The 13,171-nt window shown below is 45.8% G+C and overlaps 1 protein-coding gene across 1 annotated transcript in view; it reads right to left on the bottom strand.

The window, feature by feature from the left end:
* Positions 1-2,984: 2,984 nt before the first annotated feature.
* The window catches only part of MDGA2 (MAM domain containing glycosylphosphatidylinositol anchor 2), a 148,001-nt gene continuing 137,814 nt past the window's right edge, over positions 2,985-13,171 (bottom strand). The window contains 3 exon segments of the mRNA XM_014311868.2: positions 2,985-5,080; positions 5,876-5,981; positions 10,033-10,163. Coding sequence (XP_014167343.2) covers positions 4,992-5,080; positions 5,876-5,981; positions 10,033-10,163 — 326 coding nt within the window. The 3' untranslated portion in view covers positions 2,985-4,991.

Below are 13,171 nucleotides of genomic sequence, written 5' to 3'. Positions count from 1 at the left end.
GTGCTGGATGTCAAGGACAGCTCTGGAGTCAGTGGAGGCTGGGGCTTGCAGAGGTTGGAAGGTGCAGCTCCACCACTTTAGGAGGAACCAGCAGTTCCTGTCCCAAATTAAAAAGAAATTTCGCATTCCCAGGCATTTCTGGCCTTCAAACCCTAATTGTGCATCCACGGTGTCACTGGAATGGGTTTACTCCCTTCTAATCCATGGTTTTATCACTCCTTGTGTCCCATCCAGGATCCAGGCCAGGCTGGAGAAGAGGTGGGTTGGTGGCACGGTGAGATCCGAGTGTTTCATGATTTTGTGTGGGATTCAGGCTGTCCAGAGAAGCTGCCCCTGGATCCCTGGCACTGCCCAAGGCCAGGTTGGACACTGGGGCTTGGAGCAGCCTGGGACAGTGGGAGGTGTCCCTGCCCACCCAGGGGTGGCACTGGGTGGGATTTAAGGTCCCTTTCACCCAAACTACTCCATAATTCTACAGTTCCATGGTTTCGCATTCACTGTGCTTTGTGAAACAAAAGAGGAAGTTCTCCAGTGCCATGCTTATGCTCCCAGATCAGCCTGAGAAAGAACTGAAAAAACCTGGAAAACTTATCCTGTGCTCCACCCTCCTCTGCTTTGGGAACAGCCAGATAATTCCTGCAGCCATCCCATCAAACCCAGCCACTTTTCCCAACATCCAAGGACTGCAGTTGCTGCACAATTCAGTATTTGATGTCCAGTTTAAAAATCCATCAAGGACATTTCAAGGTTGGATACCCCAGAACAGAATCAGAGGGGTTTCAAATTCCAGGGAACTGTCAGTTCCAACCGCCTTTGATGGTTGATCCAACATTTTCACATCAATTTTCAGTCCAAAATGCAACATGAAATAATAACCAAGAGTACGAAATTCATATCTCAGTCTGTTCTTCTTATTCCTGGCCTGGAGTAAAATCCCATTTCCTTTTCAGTGTTTTATTTTGGGAATGTAAAAGAAGATAGAACTACTCCTACAATCAACATTTGGAAGAAAAAATCCTGCTTTTCTTAGCACCTCCTGCAGCCCAGAGTAAAATGGGAACAGGCATGGGAATACATTTCCTTTCCCACAAAAACCTGGGATTTTCAGGACACACAGATTATTCTGCCCTGAAAAAAGACATCTGTGGTCTTTGTCAATTGAAATTCTTTATCAAATGTTCCATGGGAATGAGAGAAAGGAGAATCCAAATGGAAAGAGGAAAGATGGATTTCAACCTGCAGTTTTTGCTTGGGATCCAAACAACGGTGCAAGATCTCCTGTTCCTTATCAACCAACTCCTTTATCAAAGAGGAATCACAGGGCCCTTCCCAAATCCTAATTTCCCACACAGTTCCCATCACACCACCAGCACCAGCCCTGCAGCCACAGCTCTGCCCGGGCTGTTCATCTCCAATGGGCACCTAAGGTTCAGTTGGGATTTTCGAGGGAAATTCGAGGGAAAAACAGAGAAGTATTTTAAAGGCGATGGAATTCTTCCTGTTCTCCTTTCCTTCCTGGTCTATGGAAGGTGTCCCTGCTTGTGGGGTTGGAATGGGATGAGATTTAAGGTCCCTTCCAACCAAAACCTTCTGGGATTCTGTGGAAGTGACTGACAGACAGTCACTCTGGCTCCCAAAGCCCTTCCAAAGGGAGTCCTGCCAAAATCACCCATGGAGAAGCCTCTTGGATCACCCCTCAGTTCCATGGCTCTAGGAGACATCCGTGGGAAGATGCAGGGCAAGGTTTGGATCCTGAGTTCCAAGATACACCAACCTCCAAAAAAAATCTGCCTCAGGGTCTCACCATGCCTGACCTGCTCCTCCATCCATCCATCCATCCATGCACAGTTAAAATCCAGAGCTTCCAATGGGAAATTTGGGGATTTGTATTAAGGGTATCAAACACCTCAGTCCATCCAGACTCAAGAGTTCCACCATCCCCAGGCCACCAGAGTCAAAATTCCCAACATCTTCCAAACCCCACAGTTCATCCAGGCTCAGAGCTCTCACTTTCTTCCAAATCCCATGGTCCATCCAGATTTGGAGCTTCCACTTTCTTCAAAACACTATGGTCCATCCTGACTCAGAGTTCCCACCACTTTCCAGACCCCACAGTTCATCAGGCTCTGAATTCCCATTGTCATCTGAACCCCACAGACCATCCAGACTTGGAGTTCCCAATTCCTTCTAAACCCCACAGACCATCCAGACTTGGAATTCTCGCAGTCTTCCAAACACCACAGTCCATCCAGACTCAGAGTTCCCACTTTTTTTCAAATTCCCCAGTCCTTCAGACTCAGAATTCCCACTGACTTCCAAGCCACAGAGTCCTTGAAAATTTGGAGCTTCCACCGTGTTCCAAACCCAACAGGCCACCAGGCTCAGAGTTCCCACCATATTCCAAATCCCATGGTCCATCAGAGTCAAAGCCACTGCTTTCCAAACCTCATCGTCCATCTGGATTTGCAGCTTCCCACTTTCTTTCAATCCCCATGGTCCATCCACACTCAGAACTCCCATTGTTCTCCAAACCCCACAGTCCATCCAGGCTTGGAGCTCCCACCATCTTCCAAACCCCACAGTCCATTCCAGATTTGGAGTTCCCACTTTCTTCCAAACAGAGCAAGGTGCTGATAACCCCAAGGTTGTGGGTTCGATCCCCACAGGGACCATTCAGTTCAGATTTGGACTCGATGATCCTTGCAGCTCAGAATATTCTGTGATTCCAGGGATGAGCTTTAAGGTCCCTTCCAACCTAAACCATCCTGGGATTCTCTGAAAATGTCCTGACTTGGAGCTCCCACTATTTTCCAAGCACAGGAACTTAAAGACACCAAAAATGCCTAAAAACCAGGGAGCCAAGAGCATCCTGGGAATGCTCCAGCCCCCAGGCACCACCAGTATGGACCAGTACAACTCCAGGTGACAGCAGCTGACCAAGGAAAGCCCTGCCAGCGTCTCAACAAACACACGCACCACGGGGCTGCCTTACCTGGAAAGAGGCTTTATTGAACAGAGCTGGAAAATTATCTCTTCAGTGGAATTACTGAATTTGCACAAACATTTCTCTACAGAATAAAAAAAATCAAGCCTTGTCATTGTTTTACTGCATCTCGTTGTGCTTTTTATACTCATATTTGCAATTATTATACTCATCTTTTGTTTGTTTTCACGTTTGTACTCCAATTATTTGCATATCAGGTTTTGCTTTTAATCCTAGGGTGTCGAGAGAACACAGAATAATAATAATAATTATTATAATTATAATAATAATAATACTCTTCTTTAGACAAAAGTCTTTTTTTTTTTAAATGAAGTTAAAAGCTGAGCTAATTTAAGGAAAAAGGTCATCAAATTTCATAACCAACTGGAAGGGACCTTTACAATGCAGTGGAAAACCGGCACGTGTTCGGGTAGCTTGAACCCATTTTGTACAGCTTTTTTTTTTTTTTTTTCCTTGTAAAAGTGGATTATTTTTATTTTTTTTTAACTTTTTTTTGTTGTTTGTTTGTTTTTTGAATTTCGCTACAATAACAAAATAATCTTTCGCCCTCTGCACCGAGTCTGGCTCCGGGGCAGAGGCAGAGAGCCCTCGGAGCGTCCGGAGCTCCAGATGTCGGGAGTCATCCCAACGGAGGGGGAGAGTAAGAAAATCATCCTGTGTTCCACCACCTTCTGCACTAAGTGTGTGTCTGAACCACCTTTGTTCCTCTGGTTGACCCACTGGAGAACCTGAAACGACGACGACGACGACGGCAACAAAAGGTGCTGCTCCCATGGGCAGCACTGCCGGGAGCTGTTTCGAATGGATAAGAAGCTGAAAGGCCATGGCTGTCTGCAAGGTCACACAGCACGGATCTCATCCCAAAGGCTTTCCACAGCAGCTTAGGTCCATCCATCCTTCTCCAGAAGCGGCTCCGTCTCCTTGCCTGCACACCCAGGCTCCAGAGTTTGTTTAGAAAAGACTTTGCACAGCCCGCGTTTTCAGCGGTGCAAAGCTTCCGTGTCGAAATCATCGTTATTACATTTATTATATTTTTTTTTATATATATATATTTATATATATATATATTGTTCGGTTTTTTTGTTTTTGTTTTTGTTTTTTTTTGAAATCAGGCTTGTTTCATTGAAGGCACTTGGTTTCCATGGCAATTTATAAAAGACGGTGGTTTGGTTTCTTCACTTCCGTAGAGCTGATGACTCCGGTGGGGAGGGGAGAGGGATCTTCCAGCGGCCGCGAGCAAACTCCCAGTGAAGCCTGTGACAAATGTAAGCCCAGGTGGCACGTCCTGGGTGGGAATGCATGCAAAAGGAGACAGCACACAGTCACCAAGCAGAGCCGTGAGGAATGAAACGGGAATGTCTGCAAACAGCTCCGATTCCGGGTTGTCCTCGAGGGGAGGTGACAGCCGAAGCAGAAAGGGCCGACATTTGTTTAACTCTACGCTAAAAACCTTCGGGAAGGGAAAATGAACGCCAGCTCTTCACGTACCCTGTTTACAGTGAGGTGTTTCTCTCTCTCTCTGTGTGTTTGTATTTCCTCTCTCTCTCTCCTTCCTCTTTTTTTTTTTTTTGGCAGGCCATTCGGTTTCCATGGTAACAAGCAAACGATTCATTTGAAACAAAACCAGCCATGACTTTGTGCTTTGACAAGGGTTTCTAGAGCTCTTTGCCGAGAGTTCAACCAGATGATGCTGAAATTCATCAGTGACCACAAAAGCACCTGAAGGTCTCTTCCTTACTTAGGCCAGATCTCGGTCTCAAGCTTGGTTCTTAGTGAGTTCCACTCCCGTGATGCCTTTTCAAGTCCCCAGTGCTTTCTTAATCTGCTTTTTTTTAAATTTTTAAATTATTTATTTACGTATTTATTTAACTTTCGAGTCAGTCAGTGGAGGAATCTTTGGTAGTTTGTTTGGAAATGTCCATTTTACAAAGACTCTTTCTTCATGCCAGTGCCTGGTGAATCTTTTGTAGCCTCTGCCAGGATAAGGTCACCTCTGATGACTTAAGACAGACATGAGGATGAGGAGTGGGAGAAGTCGTATATGTGCTAATGGCCCAACAGCACCTGATCGTAGATCTACAAAAAGGGGAGAAAAATTGAATTAAAGAGGTGCCCACACCCCCTCAGCATTGCCACAGTGTTCCCAAGTCACCTCCCACCATGAGGGGACAAGGACAACCCTCAACAATTGTCACCCTGTTTTTTTAAGATTTTCTAAGCCTTCTGATGTTTACATTCTTGTAAGGAACTTTCTCACACACTTTCTGTAAATAACTCATTGTTTTGCATTCCTTTATGGAGGAGGAGAAAGTTGATGGACTGTTGGTTTGTCCAGTGTCATTGGAGAGGTGGCACTGTCACCCTCCAATCCCCTGTCACTCTTGGAAAACTATAAATGTTGGAGTCAGAAAATAAACTTCCCTTTTCCTTCACCTTGAGAACAGCGGTGTGCGCTTGTGTTCTTTCGTGTCCTATAGCGACAACCAATGGGATAGGGCAGGAACTGGGATGAAAATCCACCTGGCTGTGTGGTTACCTCTGTTTTAATGCACACACAGGGTGGGAGGATGAGGCAGAGCCCTCAGGGAATCACAGCAGTGATTTCCAAGGATTCCACGTTGCTTGGGCTCCCTGGGCATTGTTTTGGTGTTGTTTTATCTGCCTGAGTATCTCAAATCCAGCCCAACCTCATCCACCACTCTCACCTCTGCCTCACACCCGTCCAGCACCTTCCTACCTGAGCAAAGCATTCCCCAGGACAACATTCCACTTTAAACCTTCCAACTGAGCCAAAGCAGGGATTGTTCTGCTGGAAAAGATCCGTTTGGGAAGGGGAAAGCCAGGAAGCAATTGTAGGGAAGAGGCACTTACTGTTGGCCGGTTGGTCTGATTTCATACACTCTCCTTCCACAATGGACACGTCGTCAATAGCAATGTCCCCTTCGATTCCAGGGCCACGGATCCCTTCAAAGATGAGCTGGGAAAAAGAAGATCAGAGGGTGGTAAATTAAAAACATCCAGCGGAGCAGAGGGGGATGAATAAAAAATGTCCAGAAGATCAGATCTTAAAATCGAAACCAGCACAAAAAAAAAGGACTTTTCTTCAAATTAAGACATGCAAGTATCTAATTTCAGATTGTGGAGGTAAATTCCATGCTAGGATCTATTTTTCCCAACATGTGGGTTCTCATCAGGTTTGGAAGCTTTGATTCCATCTAGGACTGTTTTTTCAGAGGAATTGGGGTGAGTTTTATCACAGTGAGGGACACAGTAGAGGTTTTATTGCAATTTAAGATGAACTTCAACCTTTGCTGAGTGGATGACTGCGATTTTAAAGTCCTGTTGGTACTTTTCTCTCCAATATTCCTTGTCTGAAACCAAACTGCTGGAAGAGGAAATCGTTCCTGGATCTCGAGAGGAAAACCTCTCCTCCCCCAAAAATCCAGCCCCTGCTGCTTGGCAGCAGGAACAACACCAATCAGTGGAGTTGAAAGTCCAATTTTTCCTGACAATGGAAAACAATTTCCAGCCTAAAGGGCTCTGTCCAAACACAACAGGCAGCATTTAATTAAAAGCTGCATTTGGCAGCGATTTTGGTGGCCTTCAGAGAGGGGTTGCTCCACACTCAGAACAAATCACAGCACAGGAGTTGGCAGGGCACGGAGCAGAACCCAGCCTGCAGCTCCCAGGGATGGCAGGAGGTGCCAATTGAGCAGAATTCCCTATCAGTATCCTGGAAAAAAAACCCCATTATGCTTTTGGACAGCTGTTGTTAAAAATACTGCACCAAACTGGAGAATGGGGGGCACAGGAAAGGTCACTCTGCTCTTAATGGAACGGAATTATGATCCTAAAAAGCCAATCCTGAGGGGTTTGGGGGATTCAGCTTCTGCCTCATCCCTGGAAGTGTCCAAGTCCAGGTTGGACAGGGCTGGGACATGGAAGGTGTCCATGCCCATGGCAGGGGCGGAATGAGCTGAGTTTTAATCCCTTCCATCCCAAACCATGGTCTCTGATTTTCTGATTCTCTGATTCTTCCACAGAATTTCAGGGATTCTCTGATTTTTCCACAGAATTTCAGGCAGATTTTCACCCCCCCCGCATGCCCCCCCTCACCCTGCTCCCTTTCCCTGCTGGGCACTTGGGGTGTCCCAGGACAATCCCACCAGGTGGGGGGTGCAGGAGGGGCTTCAGGGTGTCATTAACACCCCCAAAACTGGGGAGCTGAGAGGCTTCAGTTTGGTGCACATCGACCTGAAAAAGGGGCTAAAATGCTGCTGGAGACTGGGCAAACTGGGACAAACTGGTGTCCTGATATCCCCCCTGTCAGGGACGCCTCCAGCCTGAGAATTGGGAATATTCCCTTTTGGATGGGGGAGTGAAAACACTGAGATCATTCAAACACAGAGATAAATCCCAAAGTAGCTCCACGAGAGTTTTGTGATTTGGGATTGGGAATCCTGCAGGGCCAAGGGCAGCAAAGCAGGGTGTTCCCAGCCCATCCTGCTGATGTTGGAATTCTTTGGACACAAAGTGACCAGATCTGGGTGGGCTGAGCCCCACAAGGAGGGGCTGGCACTGACCCAAACCGGAGGGACCAGGACTTGTTGATCCCAATACTTTGTGATAAATCCCGGAATTTTTATTTGGTTAATGCAATACTTAGATCCCAATTTAGCAATGAATCCAATCCCAATCATTCATACCATCACCATGTCCTGCTGCTCAAACCTGAACTAAAATTGACATTTTCTGGATGTCCCTCTGTTTTTGGGGTTCTCTATTTTTGCGGTGTTCATTCTTTAAAAATATTGAATATCAGAGATAGATTTATGCATTTTTTGAGATTTAAAGCACTGCAGTCCTCCCAGGTCCTCATGACAAAAGCTTTGTTCCATATCACAGGGACTGACAAGGTATAAAATCTTTTACCCCTATAAATTACCCTATAAAAAGTTTTAATTTCCATGTCACTGCAGTGTTTTACTGCAAAGATTCACTTCAATTCCCTCTCCTTAAATTTAACTTGGAGCTTTATATTCCTTCCTACTTACACTCCTAAATGGAAAATAAAATTTGCTGCGATGCAAGAGATGCTAAAAAATAAAAGATAATTTAAGGCTCCAAGAGTTCTGACATTTATTTGTTATATTTGGTCAGAGCTTTATATTTATTTTATGCTGAAACCTTTAAACACAACAATGTAAAAGGTGAAAAGCAGCCAAGGAGAGGAGCTTCCCTCTGGAATCTCCCACTCCTCTGGATTGCTGCTGCCAGATCCTTTGCATTTCCCTGCCCAAGGGTCTGATTTTCTACAGCCCTCCCCAGGTCTCCAAAACCCCCTCAAATCCATCTCTTCCTTCCCTTTCCCAGGGCATTTATTAAATCACTTCTCTCTCCTTCGCTCTTCAGAATTCTTGGATTTATCCTGACTTCACCAATGAAAAACTCAATCACTCTGATTTTCTGTGCCTGGCCTGGGCTCTGGGTGTTCCTGAGCTCTGCAATTCCTCTTCTCCCCATCCCTGATGCTTTGTTCCCATCAAACCTCCCAGACTGGGACACCTCCCACTGTCCCAGGGTGCTCCAAGTCCCAGTGTCCAGCCTGGCCTTGGGCACTGCCAGGGATCCAGGGGCAGCCACAACTGCTCTGGCAATTCCAGCCCAGCCAGGAATTCCCAATTCCCAATCTCCCATCCATCCCTGCCCTCTGGCACTGGGAGCCATTCCCTGGCTCCTGTCCCTCCATGCCTTGTCCCCAGTCCCTCTCCAGCTCTCCTGGAGCTCTTTTAGGCCCTCAGGTTTTCCTGGATCCTTCCCTTCTCCAGGGGAACATTCCCAGCTCTCTGATGTCCCACTGTACTTCACATCTCCCTCTCCCTCAATTTTCCTCTAATTCCCATCCTTGGAATTGCTCTGCAATCCCACAGACCATTTATCTCCTGCCAAAGCCTCTCATGCATGGAAATAAAAACAAAGGATCAGGATCAGGAATTCCCTGAAAATGAAGGAAGTGGAACCCAATGCAAATTTTTAGAAGAGCAGTTTGGATTTGCACTGAAGGAATCTTCCAAGGCCAGGTCGGACACTGGGGCTTGGAGCACCCTGGGATAGTGGGAGATGTGGAATAGGATAGGGATGGAATGGGATGGGACTGAGTGGGATGGGATTGAATGGAATGGGATTGAATGAGATGGGATTTAATGGGGTGGGATTGAATGGAATGGGATTGAATGGGGTGGGATTGGATGGGATGGGATTGAATGGAATGGGATTTAATGGGATGGGATTGAATGGAATGGGATTGAATGGAATGGGATTGAATGGAATGGGGTTTAATGGGGTGGGATGGGACTGAATGAGATGGCATTTAATGGGATGGGATTTAATGGGATGGGATTCAAGGTCACTTCAAACCCAAATCAGCCTGTGATTTTTCCCAAAAATACATTTTCTCTCCCAGGAGAGCTGGAAGTGGCAGAGAGGGCTCAGGGGAGAACCCTGCACACAGGGCACAGCTCATGACTCCCACATTGCCTGAGGACATTCCCAGCCCTGCTGGCAGCAGCTGCTTTTTTGGGAGTGTTCCAGTTCCAAACAGCTCCCAGCGTGCCTGGGATCTGCCCCTAAAGGTCCATCAGCACCTCCCTGTCAACCCCAACAGGAAATGTGTGAAAAACCTGTCACAGCCCCCTGTGTCTCATGCTCCCAGACCATTCATTTCCCACAGAAAATCCAAGTATTTCCAAAAACCTCTAACACAGGGGCCCTAAGTAATTTTTCCCAGCCAATAATTTTATATTCCACTTGCTAATCTGAAATCAAAACCTGCTGGAATCACTCCCAGCATCTTTGGGAAGCTGGGAGGTGTTTTGAGTTCAAGCATTAATAAGCTCCGTGGTGCTCAAGGAAAGCAATGATTTGTCCATGAGCAGCCTCCAGAGCTGGGAAATCCCAAAGAAAAGGGTCAATATTCCCAGTCTCCCTCCCAGCCCTGAATTCCCAGTTCCTGGAGGCGCCAGCCTTACCTGGAATGAGGTGGGGGGGTTGATGTTCACCCGGGCTTGGTTCCAGTGCTGTCCCTTATTCCCACTCGAGGACCACAAGGGGTTTTCTATGGCAGTCTGGCCTTTGAGCCTCAGGTAAACGTTCAAACTTCCTGGAAAACAGCAGGAGAACTGGAGTTGGGAAGGCTCTGCCTGGATGCTGCAGCACCCTCCTCACCTGTTTTCCATGGATTTGAGGTGTGGAAGTTTCCTGGTGTAAATTCAAAACCTTTTAAATTCAGGAATGCTGGGAAGAGGTGATGGGAGCTCCCGGCAGAGGGGAACTGAGCACCCATCCTGCAGCTCACAAGGCATGAGAATCCCAGGGAAAACAGGCAAAAAGGAATTTTCTGTGGTTTAGAGGAAGAAATTGGCATTAGACCTCCTTATCCAGGGCAAAATCAGCAATTTGGTTGTTTTGTGCTGAGTTCTTGCTTGTTAAACCTGCCCAGCTTTCCTCTGCCCATTGCTGAACTCCTGGAGTTCACCAGAACCCGGCAGATCCACCTCAGGGAGAGACCTGATGCCCTTGGGAATGTTTCTGGAGGACAACAACATCCTCAACATCCTCTGAGTTCAAATAACCTCCAAAATCTTTCCCTGTGCAGGAAAACCCCCCAGAGCTGCACCTTCGCCCACAAACATTTTTGCCGCCTTTGCCAGCACAGACATTTTTGACACCAGGGTCACCTGCAGGCATGAACAGAGCCAGATTCTCTTGGTGCACCAAAAAATAACAAATTTCATTTTTTCTGGGTTTGTTAATTCACAGGATTTGGGGGTTTTGGTGCTATTTGCCACCGTGGTTGCCTGCAGGTGTGTGGGGCAGTGGGGCCTCTTTGTGCTCTGTAAGTTCAGTGTATTTCTCTTAATCTGAGACTTTCAGACAGCCAAATTCCCACAGGAGCAGCGTTTTTTGGGATGCCTGGCACAGCGGATCCCAAAAATTCCAAGGAAAGCTCCCAGATCCGAGGCAGCTGCACCTGCTCTGGAACAGTTCTTATTTCCAGCAAAAGCCAAACTTGGAGCCTTGGAAAACATCAGGCTGGAGACTGAATGGAGGAAATATTCCCCTGATGGCCTTTTCACCAGGGTGAGAGAATGGGACTGGAATGGGATTGGAGTGACTGGAATGGGACTGAAATGGGACTGGAATGGGATTGGAATGGGATTGGAATGGGACTGGAATGGGACTGGAATGCGACTGGAATAGGATTGGAATGGGACTGGCATGGGATTGGAATGGGATTGGAATGGGACTGGAATGGGATTGGATTGGGATTGGAATGGGACTGGAATGGGACTAGAATGGGACTGGAATAGGACTGGAATGTGACTGGAATGGAACTGGAATAGGATTGGCATGGGACTGGAATGGGATTGGAATGGGACTGGAATAGGACTGAAATGGGATTGGAATGGGACTGGAATGGAACTGGAATAGGACTGGCATGGGACTGGAATAGGACTGGAATGGGATCACCCATCTTCCCTGAAGGAGCTGGGAAGGGAGAATGAGGAGCAGCTCTGTGACCCCCCCTGGAATGCAGGGAATGGGCACAAAGGAAATGGAAATTCCTGGTTGGGAAAATCTGGCTCTGCCTCCACACAAAGCAGGGAAAACCCTAAACCAGAAAGGGGTTGCAAAGGGATTCCTTTAGCCCAGCTCAGGTGTTTGGAGCAGGGTTGGGAATGCTGCTCAGCCTCATCCCTCCTCCAAATATTTATATTTATTTATACTTTATTCATTTTTATTTATGTTTTATAATTTATTAGTATTTATTTTATTTATATTTATTTATTTATATTCATTTCTATATTTATATGTGTAGTGGTTTTGGTTTGTTAATTTGAGATTTTTTTGGTTAATGTATTAATGAGTAGTGTTGGTTAATTACTAATTTACTTGCTTTTGCTACGAGGTAGGATTAGGAGAAAGGTAAAGTAGGTTTAAAACTTTAAAAGGGTATAAAGAAAAATTTATTAATAGTAATTAAAAGGAGGAGTAATAAGAAGTAGAATTAAACTTTTAGAATACTTTCTAACTTTTAGAATACAGAAACACTCTTTGACCACTGATGTTTGTAATTTGTTCTTCATAATACACCAAAATAAACGACCAGAATATGACCAGATATTGCAATTTCTATATTTTCTCTCACATTGGAGTGGCTGAATCCCTTCCTTCCAATAAAAAACCCAGCACAGAGCCAGGAGAATTCCAACCTGGAGCTGCATCCACCTTCCTGCAGCACAGAGACAAAAAAAAAAAAATAACCTGAGTGCTCTTGTCTGCTCTGCTTAAAATCTGAGCTCTGCCTGGGGGCAGGGGGAGCTCGGACAAAGCAAGCACCAGAACTCTCTGGGAGGATGAGTTTGCCCTTGAAATAAAGATAAAAATACATCAAACCAGGTCACTTTGACATTGGAAAAACTCTTGGCACACTGGGAGCACCAAGAAGCCCACAAAGGACTTCCAAATATTGGATTTTTGTTGTTTGGTCTTTTATATTTTCCCAATTCTTTTTTTTTTTTTTTCCATACCACAGAAAGAAATTAAATGTGGGCGTTGAAAGAGGCAGGATTAAAAATAGACTGGCAGGTATGCTTTGAAAATCCAAATTCCCGCTGTGTGTCAGCAAATTTGTCATGACTTTTCCACAAGAAACACATGAGGAATGCAGCTGCTCCCTGCCTGATCCTGAATTTAGTCAGGAATACCTAAAACACTCACAGATACTCCTTGAAAATCAAAATTCCTATGGCTTTAGAGCAAATTTTCCATGACTTTTCCATGGGAAATGCATGAGGAACGCAGCTGCTGCCTGCCTGACCCTGAATTTAGTCAGGAATACCTAAAACACTCACAGATACTCCTTGAAAATCCATATTCCTGCAGTGTTTGAAACAATTTTCCATGACTTTTCCACAGGAAACACCTAAGAAACACAGCTGCTCCCTGCCTGATCCTGAATTTAGTCAGGAATACCTAAAACACTCAAAGATCTCCTTTGAAAATCTACATTCCTGCAGCTTTTGAATAAATTTTCCATTACTTTTCCATGGGAAATGCATGAGGCATGTTGCAGCTCCCTGCCTGATCCTGAATCCAGTCAGGAAT

This window comes from Geospiza fortis, unplaced genomic scaffold, assembly GCF_000277835.1.
Source record: "Geospiza fortis unplaced genomic scaffold, GeoFor_1.0 scaffold23, whole genome shotgun sequence".
NCBI classification, from domain to species: Eukaryota; Metazoa; Chordata; class Aves; order Passeriformes; family Thraupidae; genus Geospiza; species Geospiza fortis.
This window is presented reverse-complemented; position numbering and strand designations above follow the sequence as displayed.